General features: G+C 43.8%; 1 protein-coding gene across 1 annotated transcript in view; it reads right to left on the reverse strand.

Moving 5' to 3' along the window:
• LOC115318512 overlaps positions 1 to 21,985 on the reverse strand; it is a 220,761-nt gene that overhangs the window by 32,506 nt on the left and 166,270 nt on the right. Inside the window, exon 3 of the mRNA XM_040500511.2 lies at positions 14,154 to 14,365. Within this exon, the coding sequence (XP_040356445.2) occupies positions 14,154 to 14,365 (212 nt within the window). The remainder of the gene's footprint in view (positions 1 to 14,153; positions 14,366 to 21,985) is intronic.

Here is a 21,985-nt window from a genome sequence, read left to right on the forward strand (position 1 = left end):
TGTTGTACTTGAGGCATACAAAATTATGCCCATGTTGTTCAGGAAAATTTAAAAAAAAAAAGACATTCCCCGAAAAATTTAATCTTCGAGTGCGTTTGATTTGTCGTCGAGTAGTTGATTCGTCCGTCGTAAAAGCTGTGTCGGTTTGGGATCTCCCAACTTTTCGGCAGCCAAGAGCTGTCGAAGGCGGTGTTTATCGGGCGTTGTGTTGCGGCGAATAAGTTCGTCCTTGAGGTTATCGTATGCGTCGTCGGAAGGGGCACAAAGAATGTCACGGACAACCGCGGCGGTAGTTTGTAATAGTGTGGACACCACAAAGTCGAAACGGCACCACTGTGAGGACATTCAGTTTGCACGGAATGGGAAATAGACGTGCATAAATCAGTTTCTTTTTTGTCGCAGTCCTAAAATAATTTTAACTTAAAGCCTGCGGCAGAAATGAGTCTGGCCTGCAATGGAGAGTCCTCGGCGCGGAAAGTGGCGGGCAGTTCCGACTCGGAGGAGGTAATTTTTTTTGTCAGCGGGGCAGTAGCGTTTAGGAGATGGTAGGGGTTCTTGTCCGGGTCACCACATGTAGTGAGGAAGAAAGGTTATATGCCTTTGTCAGCAATAACCTTTTAATTATCCCGGTTACACGGAACTCAATTAGTTAAGTTTGCCACAAGGAAGGCTTGAAATCCCGTTTTGTTTGCCTATGGCTCGTGTCTCCTTGGAACTGGCATCACGTTACACAGGCGCTGGTCGCTTCTGACGGTTCTGGCAGTTCTTTTGCCACCACCTACACAGGGTTTTTCTTCCGCATCTTAATTTTGTCCCATTTTTTCGTCCTTTGTTACTTTATATTCTGTTCTCCAATGTGAAAAGCAAACGAGGGCGGCACGTCGTAAACAGCGCGATATCCAAGCAAAGTTTTTAAGGAAAAGTAAAAAAAAAACTGACACAAGAAAAACAATGGCAAAGTGTGAGCTGCCTCTAAGGTGCCTCCAGGCGCTCAACCAATCAATGACGGGAGTAAACGAAAAAAAAAGGCTAGAGATGCGTAATTCAATATATTCTCGATGATAACGGACCCATTGATTGCACGAAGTTAAAAAAAAAAAAACTAAAACGAGTAAAAACGAACAGAAAACCATCTTAACCAAACTGAGAACAAAAAGACTCAAAAGTCGTTCAAAGTTTACATCGGTATATCCACCATCTCTTGTATGCACAACACCAATGTCTATAATAAAAAATACTACACTCTTGTAACAAACAAGTGCTGTAAGGATCGACGAGGGCTCCGTGGGTGGGCGGTTAGCACCAGGGAGACTTGGCTGGTGGGAAAGCGTTGGCGTAAACACTTCATGTGGCGGGCGACCTCGAGAGACAGGCTTATACTTCACGACCGGAGGTTCGGAAAGCGCGTTTTCTGCCGAGAGAATCGGAGCGTGCGTTTCGGGCCGGGAGAACGCGGTGGCTCCGGCCGGCACCGTTTACACAACGCGTTTACATCGGTGTAGTCTTTATCGCCCGTGTGTGGGTTGTCACAGCAGTACGGTAAAGTCAGACCGCGCCTGGCAGAATGAATGACGGGATGGTTCACTTAGTCGGCACTATCCACACTGAGTCGGGTGTCTGTTCGCCTTGCAAGAAATAGTTTTGTTCGCATCCGAGCACCCCCCTCCCGACATTTGGCCGTGAGATATACGCAAACTGCGGGTTCTCTCGTGGGAAATAAGCAATTGCCACATGGCGGGAAAGTGAGACGATTGATTGTCACCTTTTTGCCAGTGGGGAAACGCCTGCCCAGACTTGTACGTAACGCGTTACAAGTAATTGATTACTTGTAATCAATTACAGTTAAGTGTAATTTTGTAACGCTTCAATTACATTTGTCAAGCTGTAACGCTCGGAGTAATTCAATTACTTTTTTTCTGTAATCAATTACAAAATCAATTACACAATTACCAATTACATTTTTCATTCCACAATTTTTTTTTCTCACAAAAATCAACATAGTCACTCAGCCATGGAGCAAAAATGATTGACATTTTTTTAACATCTAAAAAAAAAAAAAACTAGGATTAGTCGGCAAATCCTTTTTTTTTTTTTTTTGCGCCACAACTCTTCTACAAGCGCGCCACCAGCCTTGGCTGGGGAGTTCCGGATCTCGTTGCAGATTGCTGATAAAGTCGACGGGAAGCGGGAACTCGCTATTGACTTTTTAGTAGGCTTTGTTCCTTAGGTCGACGCGTCAGCTACACGACAAGGTCCGGGTCTGAAAACAAAAAAGGGAACAATAACCAAACAAAATTGTGTACGCAATATTTTACTGTGTATTTGTGTATTTCTGTCATCGCAATAAGAAGTAACGTGAAAGTAACGTGAAAAGTAATCAATTACTTTGCAGTAATTGTTCAATTACTTCTGGGAGGCAGTAATCAGTAACGGTAATCGGTTAATTTTTTGACTGTAGTAATTGTACTTGTAATCAGTTACTTTTTTTCAGTAACGTGTACAAGTCTGCGCCTGCCTGACGACGCGTCGAGGATTCGCCGGTCCACTAAGAGGGGATGGACCAACGAGTGACTTGCAGGGGAAACGCAGCAAGTGAGTTTAGTTCGTGCTGGAGCTCGAGAGCTAACGCTCCGGAATCAAGCCCGGTGGTGGGATTACGAGGGACATTTGTCCCCGTAATCCGGACGTAATCCAACGAGCCAGCCAACTCCCGATCTTGGATAAGCCCCGTACAAGGGAAGTTACTATTTCGCAGTTTTGTTTCTCTTTGTATTTTCATTCGCTACAAAATTATTCAATTGTGTGTTAAAAAGTAATTAACAAGTTCAATTGAATTAGTCGTCGATGGCCAATGGAAGCAACTTCAACTCCGGCAAGACCAGCCAAACTTCCCACAAACGAAGTCCGTCACCCCATCCGGTGCATTATTAGGTTGGGAATTACGCGACGCTCTGTCATTAGGCTATATCTTGGACACCTTTCCTCCTTAGCTAGTACTGTCATTTAACACTAGCTGAGACTGCACCACAGTCTCAGGTGTTAAATGATATGATTAGCTATCCCCAGCTCGCCTGCGCACTTTCAGTGTTTCCTCTTTAGCATGTCCTTCTTTTTAACCACATAATAATTCAAGCCAGCTCCGCCTAAAACGAGATATTAGAGGCAATGATGGGTACCAGCGAAAGATATGTGCTTAGGTCGCATGACTATTCAACTTGAAAAGCCTTCAGATGGTTATTTTTTAAATAGTTGTTCTTTTTCATTGCTTCCTTTGATCACTTGAATATTTGGGAGTCCTTACGATTACTCCATATGAAAACTTTCGTTAAATTAACACACGTAGCTGGAGGAATCTAGGTACCGAGACTATATTTTTTATGTGCCTCCTCATCTCGTTGCACGAAATCGACATAATGGGCGAAGCTATAAAATTTTCTCAACCATAATGTTAGTAACAAAACAAATAAAACCAATAGCTCTTCGAATTAAGCAAACAAGTGTAACACCCTAACCCCAAGTAACTTATCTGGTTACCCTGAAGCCTCGATCACAATGCCAACACATGATACAGAGGACAGCATGCAGGCACTGACCGGTGTTTGTCCTTCTTCGTATGAAAATCGTGTCCCCATTAGTCATGAAAAGAACATTGCCTGCAGATATGTTCAAACCATACATATGCATGAAGCAAACATGACACAAAGAGCATGAGGGATGTCAGCACATCATTTTGCCATCATGTCTGCAGTGCTTACCGTGCCTTTTGTGTGATATATGGGCTGGGCGACTGCGGCTTTGGAGCAACAAATAAAACTGTTAAAAAAATTCTCAGGTGTCTAACAAATACACGCTGTTTCACGAAAATTTTATCAATTCATTCTTGAGAAAACAAAATGCGAATCTCACAAGAAAGAAACTGATGTCATAGTGGTAGCTAGAAGCGGCTTATTTAGGAAACTTAATAACGTTCGCAATATTTGCGTCAAAAATTACTTCATTAGTTAATACGGAAACCGAAGACAGCTTTATTGGGTACTTTAAAAATGACGTAAGCTGGTAGTTTTGGTAGTTTCACCCTATACGTGTGCGCTCGCGCAGCCGAGATGTTTTAATAAGACAAGCGCATCTTGCTAATGCCCTCAACTACCATAATCAAACACAACCTCTCATGGTTCCAGACGACAATTTCGGGAAGGGCCTATGTACTGTGTTTGCTTTCTTGTGTGCATCTTGCCCGCGACGACAACGCTGCATCGTAGTGGCCATTGACAGACGTGGTACATCGGATGTTATTATTTGTAACATGCAAACTGTGGTAGTTCCTTGAGTAATGTGTGTCTTACTGTTCAGTGATTCCCCCCTTAAACATAGCGGACGCTCCCATAAACGCTTTTTTTGTCTGATACCGCGCGAGGCCACCTCCTCCACCAGCTGACCGGCGCTCTTGCTCGGTGTTTCCAAGAAGACCTGCTCGGTGGCACTGGCTGAGTAGGGTCAACCTCACGACGTGTGTCGCAGTCCATAAAGTCGCTGGTAACACGGTAGACGTACTCGCTCCTTAAACTGCTCTTGGTTGAAAAGCCTGTTCTCGCACTGCTCACACATTAAACAAAAGTCACGGTGTTTTTTGCGGACATAATGACAGAATCATGTGTGGACCAGGGTGTCGAACCGATCCCGAACCCGAACCAAAAAACAGATCAAAACCGTTTTTTTTTTTACCGAACCGGTACAAAACCGAAACCGAAATCGAACGCTTCATATTGAACCCGAACCGAAACGAAACCGCTATCTGATGTGGCGGTTACCGGTTCAAAGAAAGCGATTCAGGGCCAACTGTGTCAATATTTGGTCTTAATGGGAAAAGTTGCGGGCGTAGTCTTTTTCTTATATTGCGCAGACTAATCTTACATACTGTCAAATATTTTTAGATTTCGGTTTTATTGCATAAGTAATAAAAAATACGTCATCATCAAAAGCAGAGGCACAAAGAGACCGCGTGGTCACCGAGCTCGCTCAGTTCCCGCCTCTACTTAGGCACCTGGAGAGTTTCAAGTTTACTTTGTTGGATTAACCCTGGCGGCGGGGTAGCGGTGGCGGCGACTTCAAAGCACCGCTTGGCCACTTGGCGAAGAAATGTCCAAGTGTTTGAGAGCATTGTGCAACTCTAGGCACGGAGGCCTAGAGTCCGCGAATGTTTGATTTGAAGAAGGACCGAAGTTGTAGTCGATGAGCCTTTTATCCAATCCAGCACCAAGAGCGCACCACGTGACCTTCCCTTGAGTGCAGCGACATGCTGACGGAAGCTGGGACCGTGCTGCATTGTCAGTATAGCTTGTAGGGTCGCCTGTGGTTCATTTCAGTGAAAAAAATCTAGTCTTCAAAATGTTTAAAATGTTACCTTAGAAAAAACAAAAAAACATGGGTGGTTAGAGGCAACGTTATTTTGCGATGATTCGCTGACGCGCCGCGCCTTGGAAGGAGGCAGGTTGGAGGGGGGGGGGGGGGAGAGAAATGTTTCTTTGTAGATTTTTTTGTATGTTAGTCAGACTAGCAAGACCAGCTTGTCGCATGTTCAACCATTTTCTCATTTTTGTTTGAAGTCTTTTTTGATCTTCATCAACTGAGCGTTCGAGAAACGTAACTCGCTGTGGTGGCATTACCGTAAGATTGTTCGTTGGCTGACAGTTTCAAATGTGAGTACTCTTATAATATTATCACGCACTTAACGTTAGTATACCATGATATGTAACTGGTTCTAAGTCCCTCAGACCAGGTCATTTGCATAGAGCGTTGTTTGCGATAAAAATTCAAAGTGACAAGACAAAGCACCACCCCGAGATTTTTAGAACAGGGTTGTTCCGCCGGAACACGAGACGGTGCCAAGATATAGTCACATTTCATTATACGTGCCTGCTCACGGGCTCGCTCGTTGACACATCGGCCAGCCTGGCCGATGTATACACGACCACAGCTTAACGGGATTCGATAAACTACCCCAACTGCGCACTCGGCGTCCCTGTTTCTGTGTTCTTCGGCACATTTGTTTCCTCTAGTTCCCTGTCGGCCAGTCTCGGGCATAGCTGCGACATCTTACTGGGCGCCGAAAACAGGTAGCATGTATAAAAAACATGTTTATGCAGAGAAAACCAAACAAAGACATATACAGGGAAAGCAATTCAGCTAGATACCTTTTTCCTGATTACAAAATCACAACCCAGCGTGTGATCTTCACCGCCCACCACGTGCGTGTTTGTCGCTTCGGAAAGCGAGCAAAGCACTCGCTACAGGCCCAAACACTAAAGATGGCACCGGCCAGAAGCTCTTTTGTGGAAAGGTCTGTAGACCCATTCCGAAAATACGCCCTCTTCTGGCGGAATTCGAAACACTGCGCAGCTGCGTGTGCAATACACACCATAAAAGTGAAAAGTCTATCGCTTATATATAGTTCACTTAAGAACAGTATTATACAAGTAATAGCCTTGCGATATTATCACAGATGACAATTCGTGACAAAATGGTGTCTTTTGCGCACGTCAATGTGCAGGGTTTTCAGATCTGCCTAAAGAGGGAGTAATTTTGGGATGGGTCTATAGCAAGTAAATTGTGCTCACTAAAAGCTGCAAGAAGTGCTCGGTCAATATTCAAAGGTCGATATAAAAACCGGTTCGAACCGGTTGGCGCTTATTAAAACCGGTAACCGGAGTAATATTATATGCGCTACCTTAAACTGAAACCGAACCGGAACAAAATACAATGCTGCTGAACCCCGAACCCGAACCAAACCGAAATAATGATCGCTTCGACACCCTGGTCTGGACACACCCGAAGTATCTTCGAAACATGTTCGCTTTATACATATGTGTGCTCCGAGCATGCTTCCAGACAGTTCTTGTGCGGCCAAAGGGATAGAACACTCAAGAAAAAAATAACACGCTTCACACAGTGCACACAGATTGTCTTGTCGTATTAGCAGTGTAACCACAACTTGAGCAATGTAACAGCAGCAAAAAAACAGAACCAGCGAGGTGTAACGCTTTGTTATATACCGTTATGCACAATACCCAATTCAAAAGCAAATGTGAGAAATCAACTGAAACTAAAAAAGAAGACAAAACATTAAAGACGCTGAGTGCCTTCGCGATGAAACACAAACGCACAAAAAAAAAAGAGAGGTTTGTACATTTTGCAGCATCAGAAATATCTGCCGCCTTACGTTTATTTTAAAGCAAAGGCACTCGAATCCAATTATCAACTCAGAATATGGGCGAAAACATACTAGTGATATTAGAAATAAAATTACAAGTAGAACATAGAAAAAATGCTAACTCGAATTATTCTCCTCTCATTCGTTTGCCGGTACTGCTATTGGAAAGCGCTGATGCGGACAACAACAAAAAAAAAATAAAGAAATAATCAAAAATACTTAATAAAGAAGCAGTTTTAAGGAACTTGGGGAAGGAACAAACTGTCAATTACCACAAAAAAAAATTATTTCGGCACAAAATAAGAAAAGTTTGAAAAAACGCATATCTACTAAAAGCGCAGCTACGACGACAGCAAAACGAAAGTGAGAAAGGGATAAAAAGAAGAAAAGACAAAGAAAAAAAAATCCTTTCTTCACCGTGCGTTCCCGGCTCTTAAATTAACTCCGGCAGAGACTAATTGATTTTTTCTGGCGCACAGCTTAGGCCCAATTCGGACACGTGTTCCTGAGAGAGGAGGAAGCTCGACAGCTGGCTGTATCTACAGCAGGACCGATTACACTTTGGTCGAGGCTGAGACGAAGCAGATAGAAGGATACAGGGCCAGCTGCCCATGGAGCATTGCGAAAGCGTTTAGTAGTGTTGACGATTAGGCTAGTTGGTCATTCATATTATGCAACGGCGCCTGCAGATGACTCTAGGAACACGTGTAGTCCTCCTCTTTTGTTTCTTTTCTTGGCTTTTGGGCCGGGCAAATTGTGTATTTATACAGGTTGTCAGTGCCAATAAAGCTCAGTTGTAAGTCAGCGCTGTGTGTGTCTACCGCCTTCTACTCTGTCCTTGTCCTTGCGCTGTTTGTTTTCCGCTAATATGAATGACCAACTAGCCCAATCGTCAACACTACTGAACTTCATTTCTAATACAACGGGCCCTATTCAGTGTTTATCCGTGGACCCGAGTGTCCTGGTGGCTATAACTGCTGGCGCTGTATGCCGTTCCCGGGTGCTGGCTTTTTCCATTCGTCACCGAATCCTGCCACTGGATGTCCTGATATTGTTCGGTGGTTGCCAACCCTCGCCTGGCCATGGAATGAGGATATGCAAGATCCTACGCACCGAGTGCCAGCGGCAGATACGGCTGTATCGTGAGTGCCTACACCTACGTCTTCGTGCGGGTGACCGTTCGTCCTGCGGTGGATCACGGTGGCGGGAGCTCTCACGTACCATCGACAGAACGGCTGACTTCCTCTGGCAGCAAACACTGCCTCTTCTTCGAGCGAGCATCCCTGGGAGGCGTCCTGCGGCTACGCAGAACAAGGTCCACAAGTTGGGTGACGTCCGCCTTCCAAAACAAGTGGAACAAGTGCTGAGTCACGGCCCCAAGTTCGCCGTCGAGCCGAGAAAGTCGCCCCCAGAGCTGTTGTCTCTGGTAAGGCAAGTGTCGGGACGAGCTGCGGAGTCTGAGGCGGACAGGTGCATTGCGGGTGTAGACGTATTGCTGCACTGCAGGCCGTCTGGTAGCAGGGTCCCTGTGCGGTCCACAGTCGCTTACCTAAAGGATAACGCCCTGTCCTTGTTACCTGCTGATAAGGAGGGGGGCTTTGTAGTACTACCCAAAGGCATGCTCAACTCGAAAGCTTTAGACGCTATAGAGGCCACTTTTGTACGCAGGAATGACGTGTCCCTAGCAAAAGTAAAAATTGAAGCACGTAAACTTTGCAAACGGCTGAGTTTAGATAAACTAGCCCTAGCGGTCGATAGGGGCAGAGGCCTGAATCTGTATCTGTTTTTTTCAGCTAAAACGCACAAAGCCAACTGTCCGCTACGCGTTATAGTATCGGAATTTGGAACGTGGCAGAAGTCGGTGGCCATGTTTTTACAAACGAAATTGAACATTTTAGTTATTGACGACCCGTTTCAGGTAAAAAACTCGGAGCAGATAATAGACTTCCTTAAACAATGCCCTGACCAATGCCTCTCAGCATGTTCCGTAGACATTAAGGACTTATACTACTCGATTCCACACACGGAGCTTTTAATGTGCGTCGAAGAGTGTGTTGACAACCACGGGTGTGTAGCGTTTCAAAATGAATGTGGTCTGGGGGTAAGAGACTTCTTGGAGCTTTTAACCTTTTATCTAAAGTCGACGTTTACAACTTGGAATGGAGAAACTTTCATTCAGAAAAACGGCATATGCATCGGTTCCTGTTTAGCTCCCGTGTTGAGCAACATTTGTCTTGCATTTTATGACAGAATGTTATCTAATAGACTTGAAGGCTCTAGGGTAAAAAAGGTTTTTAGGTTTGTAGATGACTACTTAGTGCTTGTTGACTGTGACTCAGACCAATTTGCTGGCGAAATTTCTGAGGTTTTGTCCACTTTTAGTAAATGCTTGGAACCACTGGTTATCACGCACGAATTACCAGTAAACGGTTCCATAAGATTTTTAGACCTTAGGCTGCAGTGTCTCCCCACACACACCTGCTGGCTTTATGAACCAAGGAGTAATAAACCCCTCCTGTCGTTTTCGTCTGCCCACTCTAAACTGGTAAAAAGGGGAATCATCAACATTTGCTTTAAGAACGCCCTTAATAAATCCTGCTTTCACTTAGTCAAGGATAGCTTTAAGAATCAAGTAGCGAGGCTCACGGCCGCGGGCTACCCGTTGCGCCTCTTAATGGCAGTCGCGGAAACTCTACTAAAGAGAAGACGGATTGAGAATGCTGAACAAGTTAACAGGAAAAACAGAAACATCACAGTACTACCGTACCTACACAAAATATCCCATAATCTGAAAAAAGTGGGACGCCGAGCTGGTGTTCACGTGGTCTTTTCGGCTCCAGACAAGCTATCTATGATGTGCAAAAGAGTGAACTCTCATGTAGTAGAGAGACAGGTGTGCGCCAAGAAACACCAAAGCCAGTTTGTTACATGCGTTGCGGGTGTTGTCTACTCTATTCCCCTGTCCTGTGGCCGGAGATACATAGGGCAGACAGGACGTTGTCTTAATCAGCGTTTAAGAGAGCATCGTTATAATGTGTCTCAGGTTGTGTCAGGGCACCTTGGGTGCATTGCCGCGATTGCGGATGTACTCCGTTTTTTGAACGATGCACGGTCATCAGAAAACAAAAAGATAAACTGACACGTGAGATTATAGAAGCCCGCGCCATTGGACAATCGGGCTCTGAGTGTGTTAGTGCCCCGTCACTTGGCTTGACGGAAAAGGAGTGTATTATTCTACTCAGATCGGAGAGCAACGGCGCCTGCAGATGACTCTAGGAACACGTGTAGTCCTCCTCTTGTGTTTCTTTTCTTGGCTTTTGGGCCGGGCAAATTGTGTATTTATACAGGTTGTCAGTGCCAATAAAGCTCAGTTGTAAGTCAGCGCTGTGTGTGTCTACCGCCTTCTACTCTGCCCTTGTCCTTGCGCTGTTTGTTTTCCGCTAATACGAAAGCGTTTCGTCATTGTGGTCTTACGAGAGACCGCCTAATCCCGTGCTGAAAATGCACTTACCTTTTTCCAAGCTTTGAGTGGTTTATGAAATCTTTGGGCGAAAATCAGCCACCACGCTGCGGTTTAGTGGCGCTGTTGCGCTAAAATTTCGGTTTCGTTATAAAATAAAGACGAAACACATTGTTAATTATCTTTTATAATTGAGTTTGTTTATGTTTCCGTTAAAATGGAGACTAAGGTTCGAGTATATTTTTTCAAAAATAATTTCGGCGTAATTTTGCACCTTAAGGATATGGGGAGAATACAGGATTTTACGGTTTGTTTTTGAACGTCTAGTAGGGTACCTATTTATAGTTTTTATTGTTGTTTTCGAAGCTCGATAAACCGGATATTTTTGTACACCTGTATTTGTCTTTATACGGTTTGTTCTGACGTTTTGTAGTATCATAGGCACACTGAGGAAGGACTCTGTTACTTTTTTAAGTAATTCTCTACATTCGACGTTACTCTTTAGAGTCAGTAATTTGTAATGTAATTTTATTACAAAATATTAGTAACGAATAAAATATTTCTAGTTACTTCCTAAAAATATCAATATAATACAAAATCTGGAGCATCGTGAGCGAATTCAGCAGAGTAATAATAGCAAAATCAACACTATATAAAACAATGCCAAGAGGAGAATAACTGCAAAGAAAACATGGTTATATTTGTATGACCGGTCACTAGAACCACTCGACAGACGTGCAAGGCGTACACAAATATTCGAAAACCAAATACCAAAAAGACAACGCCGAATTGGCAGTGCCTTCTTGATCTCCTAGCTGAGGCAGACGCTGCTACTGGGCATGCGCACCAATGGCTTTGTCTGCAAAATTTCAGGGATCATTTCGGCCGCCGTAAACTTGAGGAATGGTCGGTGTGGTGGCAGCTTTCGCTGCTTTGTCAGCTTACAAATAAAACGAGTGAACCTACATTATTTCTCCTCAATGCAATATTCCATTTTTACAAGGACTGCCATAATGCGGAGTATGAGGAATGGAACGGTAGTATTGCAGAACATTTTTGAAAACATAAAAAATTGTTTATATGGTTGTCTTGATAAGTGTGCTGGAAAAGTAACGTTAAAGTAATTTCTAACCGAACGAGTAAAGTAATGCGTCAGTTTTCATCAAACTTAATTCGTAACGGTAATTAATTCCATTTGAGGCTTGGTAATTCGTAATTGTAGTTCATAACATTTTTTAAGTAACAGGCACACGTCTCCATATGTAGGGACTTCTCTTCCTTTATTCAAGGCTTGGGACATTCATATAACGCATGACTCTATAAACATGTTGGACAGATAAAGTGTACTCGCCTTAGACACGCATGTACACTACATGCTACACCCAGGTGGATTACAGACAGAGGTGCATTACAAATATTTGTACACCATACACGTGCACTGCACAACTCCGCGGAAACCCGACATCGACATAATTCCTTGAAGTAAATGTAAGGGCGCACACGATCTGCTTTAGATTGAAAGTGACATAAACCGCGAGTCTGCGCCCGAGCAGGGTATGAGAAGCGTCAACATTTACGGCTGATGTTGGTGTCACGTACAAACAAAGTCCGCCACCAAAGTGGGTTTTTTACTAGACCTTCAATCTTAAAAAAAAAAAAAAAAAAACGACTCGAGGCAGGTGTTTTGTGCTTACTGTGTGGCTCTGCATAAAGCTGACATAGAAGTGCACCGCAGAAAGCAAATGCCTTTCATTCAGACGTGAGCAAAACACACTGGCAAAAAAATGTGAAAAAAAATTCAAACAACCCGTGAACGCTGATACAAATCAAACCACCAAGGCAAATCAGCTCACACATTTTTCACCATAGCAATCCCGGATCCTCAAACAAATACCGGCCGGAGACATTACTGGAAAACGAAAGGTAGAAACATGACGAACATTCAGTCAAAATAGAAGTGCGAGCTTCTCCAATACACCAAACACACGCTCGCACACACACACACGCACACACAAGCTACATCGAACAAACGTAAACACATGCCAAGATGCTTCTTATCGTGTTTCGCGTTGCAATAAGCGTGAGTCCCGTTAAAGGCCACTCACGAAACGTATCAAGCTAAGGTTCAAAGACATTTCCTTCTACTTCCGAAGACTTTTTTTAAGGCTGCACGTATTCATGTCGTATTTTGATATGCCTTCGGTGATCCCCATTTCCTCTGCCCCTTAATTCTTATTTCATTTATGTAGCACAGGGACACAGAAAGTGAAGAGTGTACATAGATGAGCGGCTTCAAGGAGATCAGAATCATTCAAACACCTACTGCTAGCAATGCAATAACACTGGATATTCATCGTCATTGATAGGAGCCCAGCGGAGGTCACAAGCATTACTGCGCTTCTGCGTGTTGCGCGTCTATATATTTTTTTTTTCTGCTATCTGTAGTTTTTAAAACGTTCGACAACATTCGGGGACAATTTGGACAACATGATCAGATGCGAGTGTACAGCTTCAATTGGAGAGCTCAAAGTGCGCGTGCACACGTGCACAAACAGCTTTGACCGCGTAGCCGCAAAACGTCCTCCCGAGTTGGCTCGAAAGGCAAAAGCGCAGAAATGAATGCGCCCTGAGGCGATTTTATAGAAAGGTGCAAGGTCCCTGACAAAATAAGAAGGCAGGGCGATTGTTTCAATGTCTCGCTCCCAGCGCGTGCTCCCAGCTTTAAATCAGGGAAAATACAGGTTAGAACCGAGTGCTGAAGTATCAATCGAGTCCAATATCACATAAGAACTGTGATAGTTGCAAAGAGCGGAATTAGCTATTGACTTTCAGTCGGCCTACCTCCCCTGCCGACTTGCTGTATGCAACTTCATACATCGAAATATTTTTATGCTCTAACGCCACCGACCAGCAGACAAAACCGGTGCCATAATAAGATTTTTTGGCCACTCATAAATTCGCTTGCATTGTATCAGCTGTCAATTAAGGCTGGTCTGTCACTCGCTTAGCGAATCTTAGTTTTGACCACTTATAGAGGACTTCTACGTTCTCTTTTGAACTAATCACCATAATGCAGCTCTTTAGTAAAACCGTGAAGTATAATCCCCAACAACAAGCGAACAATAGCCTTTGAGGGTGACACTTTTACTAGTAAAAGAAGCGTAAGAAAATTACAATATTAAATTTTTCGCTTATAAGGAAAAAGAACTGAATTACAAAGTGCCACGAACAAATAAATCATTTCCGGTCATTTAACAAAACGTAACGCGCCTCGGGGAACTCTTGCGTGAGATAACGAATCCATGATATATTTTCGAGCTTATCACGCTTGTTTTTTTGATGCAAGTTTCTGCGAGTCGCCCAAGCAATCGGATAAACCAGAGTGAATTTTCAAGGTTCTATAAATTTGCAGACTAATTTTTAAGAAAGTCTTCTCTACATAAGACTCAATGAGGTGTTTAAAGATGATCGGTGGTTTTCGCTCACCATTCGGTCTGCAACAGAGTCCATGACGCAATGCAGGTACACCGTCTGTCCCAGTTGAGTGGTGACATTGCGGACGTCAGGACTTGTGAGGAGGTGTTCGTACTCGCCGGGGCTCAGACCCCGGGCCAGACTGCCGCTCGGTAGAAGCAGAGTTTGACTAGGGGCGCGACTTGAACTTTTGGCCGGCACCGGTACTTTTCGGACCACATCACCTGCTGGTAGCAAGACAGAAACAAAGAGAAGGAAAGAAAGGAGGAAGACATGAGTGCCTATCGGGTGTAAGAACAGAGAGAACTCAAGAAAGCTCTGCTGTGTAGACGCTTTCAGAGTTAGCAGGAGAGATAAAAAAAAAAATCATAACCCTCACAAGCAAAACAAAATAGCAAAGTGACCGTTTCGTGTTCACCATCTCTGTAATAAACAAAGTGCAAGTGCTATCAAAGAATATCACCTGGAATACAAGAAGAGCCCCTTCCCCGAAAAGGTAGTTACTATCTGATCTACTCAATTCTACGAGCGCGTCTTGTAACGTCTTATAACGAACGGAACCTTTGCTCCCAGTGACGTAACAAAAGAGGCGTTTGTTGAGCTTCAACATGTTTTCCACTTGGGGCAAGCATGTTGAATCCCGAGCCGATTTTCAAAGGGTTCGGACCTCTGAACAGTGGCGGAACAACCTGTACCGCCGGAAACTCAAGTCTAGTGTTGCATAACATGGTGGCGAATTTGCATTAGTAACATTCATATTCACAACTTTCAGCGATGGTGGTACGGGTGTTAGAAACGCGTTCCCTATCCGCTGGATGATTGGCCTCCAGATGAAGGTGCTTGCTTACAACTTCCTGACGTGGATGTCTGAGGCAATGCTTTTATATCGCACGAATTTTACAAGATTACACTTCCATAAGCGTCTCATACCCAACCCCGTACTGCTCTTCTACGACACTCATTCGGGTGACTGCCATTTCTGCAGAAATTTGTGTGCACCCCATACACCATGATAGTTGCGAACTGCTTCTACTTTGGCTGTGTCCATTTTATCCCCTAGTGTGCAGGGGTTTCGCACCCTTTAAAATAAAACACACTTTCGAAAGGGCTCTATATGTGCCTTACGCTTGCCTCTGATGGGCAACGTAAAAGTATAAAATACCCCGGTAGTATTGCCTAGTCCAGGTGTGTGCGACACGCGAAAATAGTGGAAAAGCCAAGTCCAGATTTGTTTATCACAGGTTCAACCCAAAGCGGCGCCATGGTCCCTTACCCACATTCACCAAACGCTCACTATGACGTTTTAAGAAGGGTCGAGCGCGATTTCATCGAGAATAACTTTTTATTGGCAGGTAGTCAATTTTAATAGTGCTGATTTGGAACGAGCGTCGAATGCTTGTTTCTACCGCGCAATCTTCATGCGCAGTAGACCCTTTTTAGAAGTTCATCAGGTACGATTGTCGGGGCAGAAATCTCTAGATGGCGCGTAATTAGGAAAATGGTCTATCGTACTCGTTGTTTGCAAACGGTGACAAGTAAACTCGTCGTTTGCAACTGATGATGAGAATGAAGGATCACAAAGACTGAGAAAAATAGTGGCCGTAAAGTAAAGGGCAAAGGGCAAGCTGTATGGCGACATACCATTTCCCTCGACGTTACGTCGAGGGCAATGGTACGTCACCATACAGCTTGCCGTGAGGTTATGGGTCGTAACATGATGGGTCACCTGACATCAACATACAACTTGCCGTGACGTCATGGGTCGTAGCATGATGGGCCATGCGTCATTCTAGTACCACCCCTCATTTATCATCTTATGACAAGAATACAGGATGACCAGCACCGCGGAAAATCTTTTCTGCGACATCATGCATCACGCAACGTTGAGGATCACTTAGCGTCACTAACTGGTCGCGACGTCATAGGCCGTAACATGATACATCACATGGTTTACACTAACTCGTAGCTAGCAACTTATGACAAGTAGCCAATATCATAACCGCCAATAAAAACCTGCCTGTGAAGTCAAGGGTCACGTGACGTCATGGGTCACGTGACGTCAGGGGCCACGCGACGTCCGGGGTCACGTGTCATCAACATCCAAATACCGCGACGTCCGTGTTTTTTGCGGTGTTTAGTCCTCTAGGTCAGAATGAAACAACCAGTCCAATCCTAAATTTTAATGCATATCTACGAGCCTTCGTTTTAAAATTTATATTGCCAGCTGAACATGAAGGAAGAACACATAGATAAATAGAAAAAATGCAACCACTCCGCTGGTACAGGCAACTTGAAAGAACAAAATTGGCAGCAACCTTTACCTTTAAAGGCTTACAATGCATGAAATGCATGACAGGGAATTGGGGAGAGAATTGGTGCGTCCCGTGAGGTATATTTCCCCAATACATTTAGCGGAGAAACTGAATAGTTGCATAGGCCACGTGATGTCGATTTTCCCCGTTAAATTCAGCGGAGAAATTGGATTGGTGTCTAGGTCACGCTACGTAAAGTGTCCCGCTAAATTAACCGGGTCACTTAATTTCTGTATAAGTCACGTGACGTCGGTTTCCCGCTAAGTTTAACGGGGAAAATGAATTGATGTTTTGACCAAAAACGTAAATTTTCCCGTTGAATTCAGGGGGAAAACTAAGTTGACGTATTGTTCACGTGCCGTCGACTTCCCCGAGGTGTATACGTCAGGTGATGTCTGGTAACGTCACGTGAGGCCAGTTTCCCGCCACATTTAGCGGGAAACCTGATTTGGTTTATAGGCTGTGACGTTACTTTTTTTTGCGAAAGTTAGCGTGAAAACTGAATTGGTCTGTATATCCGGCGACTTCATGTCATGGGACATCAATTTTTCCACTAAATTAAGCTGAAAAAATAAATTCGTGTATAGGTCTCGTGATATCAATTTCACTGCTAAATTTAGAGGAAACGGACACACAAAATTTTGGGATTCCAAGTAAAGTTAAAAAGCCATTAATGTTTTAAAATTTGTGACGGCTCTAATCTGAGCAAGTTGCTTCACTGCTTGCTTATTGTGCCAGGTGAAAATTACGAAAGTACACATAAAGACAAAGAAAGTTTTCCTTTCTCTATGAGTTCTTCCGGCATGTTCAGCTAGCACCATAAACAAGTAACGAACCATTTTCCTCAGCTTAAATCCGTCACATATCCACGAACACTGAAGCTTGCACGGGCCAAAAGCACGGTGTTCAAATGGTCTTATTAACTATACCGACACTGAGCAGCAGGTTTTCTTGCGATGCAATCTAGAAGTAACAAAAATGTGCGCCGGAGAAAGAACAGGTACCAATGAAAATTAGGAGTGATTGTTCCTAAAACGGGCCCGCTTTGTCATTAAAGTTTTCAAAGAAGCATTTGCCCGCTGTAAATATAACTTCTGAAATCAGTGTAAAGGACACAAAGAATAAAATCGCCACGTCTAGAGATTCCTTCAAATACGATGAAGGCGCGATACCACTAATACGCAGTTCCTACGCCACTGCGCTACCCGCGTTCCTATGACGCAAAGGGGGAAAAGAGGAAAGTGTTAGCGCAACGGCCACTGCACCCCCCCCCCCCCCCCTTTCAATCCCACACTCCTCTCGGCGGAACACGATTGGTCGCATGCGCTATGGCTTCAAATTAACACTTGCGCTCCGTTGCTGGCATTCACACCGATGGTCCGGATACGGTGCGACCAACAACAACAGGAGCGAGGGAGCTTAGTGTGGGGTTCTCATGGAAAGTTCTTACTTCAATAGCCATTACAAAAACGAATATAGCCATGACGCCTTAAAACGCGGTCTCTCGCCCTTACTTGTACGATACTGTACAATTTTATTACGAGTAATAAAATTACTCGTTACGAGTGCCGTACACGTTTGGGTTTATCGAAATCGGTAAATGAAGAAGATTTGTAGTTCATGAATCGGGTGATTTTAATCTAATATTGGACACCACTGAATACCAATTTCTAAACCAACTTCTTAATCTACGGATGTTGGTAAATTAATAACATAAGTAGTTTATAATTCGGTGATTCTAACCCGAAAATGGACAGCACAGGGGACACAATTTTAAGGCGACTGGAAAATCTATCGTTTGGGTAGTAATAGGAAAAGTTACGGTAATTTTTTCAAGTAGCGGCCAATTACTTATCTTTCTATGTAATGAAGTCTAACTGGATACATATTTTGCGAAACGCAATTAAAATTGTAATTGATTATTTTTTTCGAGTAACGCGTACAAGCTAGACTCTTCTCGCCTCGTTTAGAAGAAACGGCAAACACAGCGACCCTCTTCGGGCCTCGTCGACGCAAAATATCGCAGTCCACAAAATCTACCCACACTCAATGAGGAACGGAAGCCAGCCATGCCTCCCCTCCAATCCAGAGTTGGAAAGCGGTAACGTCCTCCAAACACCGTCAATCACGGAACGCCATTTGACCTGCCAGCCGCCCCTCCTCTGATCCCGGGTGGCGAGAACACTCCAGCGTCATTAGCCCACAGCATTCCGAGCTGCGGTCGTGCCGGGGACACCTATTAGCACGTCCGTGACGACGGTAGCCACAAACGACGCACTATCTCCAGCACGATCCACCAATCGATGACCGCTAACGCTTACTGATCTCTACTGTAGTAGGCTGGATCGCGAGTCAGCAGCCCGTCGGTGGCACCGCCGGCGGTCATTGCTTGAAACCGTGTGTGTTACACGGAAGCCTACGGGAGAAACACACAAAAGTAGGAATATTGGAACTTCTGCGCGGAGCTCAAAAGCGAGTATTTTATGATTTGCTGCGATTATTATATCGGGTGTTTGGTGAGCGAATCAGTATTTGTCGAGCGTTCGAACGCCCATTAGAAATCTAACATGCCGGAGCACCGACGGCTAAGCTGGCAAGCTTGCTCTCGTCGTGGAGTGAGCAAAGAAACTTGTCGTCCTTAAGGCCGTCCTCGGGGAAGCCCAGAAGCTGATGAAAGCCGAAAAAGTTCCATGTTGACGGCGACTTTCTGGGAGTGAGCGAATACCGCGTAGCAAAACCTTCAATCTTGTCGTCTGCTAAACCCAACTCATCGAAACCCCCACCGACTCCGAGGTAACTCTAGGTAACTTTTGTCTCATTGAGCTGCACTACATTTTTCGCCCGGTGGAGTCTTTCTCGACCATCAAATATTTATTTATAAGAACCGTGAGGGTTGTCAGTTTTAATATTTGCGCACAAGCTATTTCATAGGCTTCCCGAAAGGAATCCAAAAAGTTGCAGTGCCGTCAACAACTTAGAAATGGAGGAAGCGGCACTTTTTCTCGATTTTTCCAGAGTCCCGTGGATTGGCTGGTGTCAAGGGATGGCAGCCGGCGGCTCCACTGGACACAAGCAAGTCGGGCCTCGATTCGCGATCCAGAGTACTACAATAGAGATCAGAGTGAACGCTCAATAGGAGCATCCCGCTCAGCCAGCTATAAGCCAGCGAGCCAGTCAAGCCGAGTCTAGCCAAGTCAGTGTAAGTTTGGCTAAGTCATGCTGAGTCGATTCAAGCCGAATCGAGCTGTTGATGTACAAAACCGACGGGAGCCGTGACAGTTCAGTTTGGTGCTTTTTGATTGGCTACGTCGGATAGTGCCGTTGGCTACGGTAAGACCTATTGCGAAGCATAGTATAGTGAAAAGAGCAATCGCGTTAGGCTTTTCGGTTTTACCCTGCTGGAGTCGGTAAAGAGGGTTGAGTTTCTCTTGCGATTGGCCGGAGAAATCTAGAAAAAGCTCAACAAATGACGAGGACTTCTTATGGGGTGTGTAGACCAGCCAAGTTCTGCGGTCATCTCCGATATCTTGCGGACCGTCGGGATCTGATGAGCAAGCTGCAATTGGCGTCGACCAAGAGATTGCTGATACCCATGCAGGTCACGTTGCCCTGGTGCGACAATAGAGAGACTGAGGCCTCGGGGTTGAGTTCCATTTTGTTCTCCTCGTAACGGAGGTCTATTATATAGAGCGTGAGTCGGCTTTTTTTTATTTTATTATTATAAGTATGACCTGTCAATGCCACTATGGTAGAAGAATTGTAAAGAGGATAATTGGGCAGGGGTGCTCTGCTTTGTTTTGCCGTCTTGATAAAGTGGAGGGAAGGCACGTTGAAGGGAAGGACAGCTTAAGAACGAGAGAGTGTGAAGAACAAAATAAAGCAAGTTTAAGTGAGGGAGGGAGACAAATAATTTAAAGGAATTTGGAACAGAGTTTTATTTGACATCACATTGGAAATAAAAAAATCCCAGAAGAAAGGAACGCCATAGCGTGGCTTGTAAGAAGTTCCTTCTGCTCACGTAAATTTTGTATAAATTAATACATGATAAGATTGGATTGAAGTTCGAAGATTGTCTTGTGTACAATCTCAGTCGAGTCACACGGCAGAAGCATGACAATCTTCTTCGAGAGTTTCAATGCAGAGAAGACATTTTTAACCACTCTTTCGTTCCGAGAACTGTCCGAGACTGGAATGGCCTGCCTCACAACATTACAGGCAGTGTCACCTTCGACTCATTTGTCAGCGCTTTTGATGAAGTTTTAAATCCATTTGACTAATCAGTTGACAAGTGTTACCTCTGTTTATTGGGAAGCGTTTGTACTATATGCCTTTTACTTTTTCTCAACTATGTTTTTGAAGCCATGTACAACTAGAGCTGTGCTGTTGATATGTCACCTATGTACTCACATGCCTTGGCCAACAAAAGTAGGCCGGCATTATTATTCAAATAAATAAAAAAATAGAAGAACCGGAGAAATAAAAAAATATCATCGCAAAACAAATGTTGGGTTATGACTCATGAGCAACAATATCGACTAGAATAGAATAGAATATCGACTAGAATAGATGTACAGCATAAAAAAGACAAGGAAATTAAACAAATATTTAGGAAAGGCGAAAAGAGCAGTACAATATGTGGCACACCTTAAAAACGAAAAGATGTTCGAGATAAGAAGTGATGAAAAGAAAGAAAAAAAATTCATAAAGAAAGGAGGAAAGGAAGTGGTAATGATAGATATATACTATGAAACTAGTGGGGAAAGGAAAGAGAGGCAGAAAAAAATAGCATACGAAAAAAATAGTAGAGAGAGCTCAGTCAAAAAAATGAACAAAAGTATATAAAGAAAAAATTGAAAAAAAATTGCAAAGAGCAAACAACGCTAAGGTTGTGTTTTATGCGCGTTTTTTTTTTTTCTTTTTTTGCATGTGTTTGTAATTGTGCATCGCGCATACATGCCGGACAGAAACATAAGTAATCCATAGGTGAATATAAATACATATTTCTTTTGGTTTTTAAAAATGTATCACCCCATGAATATTCTTCAAACCTGGCCAGAATTTTAAAATCCCAAGAGCCGCGCTGCGGGAAGTCACTACAAGCAGAAGACAAATGGCCACGACGGCTATACCACATCCCTTTTCCGTAGTTGGCTTAAGCGGATTTAACTACTTAGTGCTAACTCGGTTACTACTCGTCTATTATAAATGCCACTACAGAGAAAAGAAATCCCGAAAATTATCTCACCCGAGACAAGCTCACCGGAGAAAAACTCACCAGAGAAAAGCTCACGGTAAAAACCGGTAAATGCAAAAAAAATCTCACCGATTTTTTTTTTTTTTCATATAGGAGAATGGTTGGTCCTGCGTAGTATATATGAATGTATTATCATTAAAATTCGTCATCTTTGTAATAAAGAAAATCTTCTTTTTTGTAATATTTATTAAGCTTATTCGGTATATTGCTCGCAGATTAATAACTGCGGGCGAGTTTGCTTTTTTTTGTGTGTGTTTCTTTTGTGGTGTATTTTTGAG

This window comes from Ixodes scapularis, unplaced genomic scaffold (assembly GCF_016920785.2).
Source record: "Ixodes scapularis isolate PalLabHiFi unplaced genomic scaffold, ASM1692078v2 PGA_scaffold11__112_contigs__length_91849675, whole genome shotgun sequence".
In the NCBI taxonomy this organism is placed as follows: Eukaryota; Metazoa; Arthropoda; class Arachnida; order Ixodida; family Ixodidae; genus Ixodes; species Ixodes scapularis.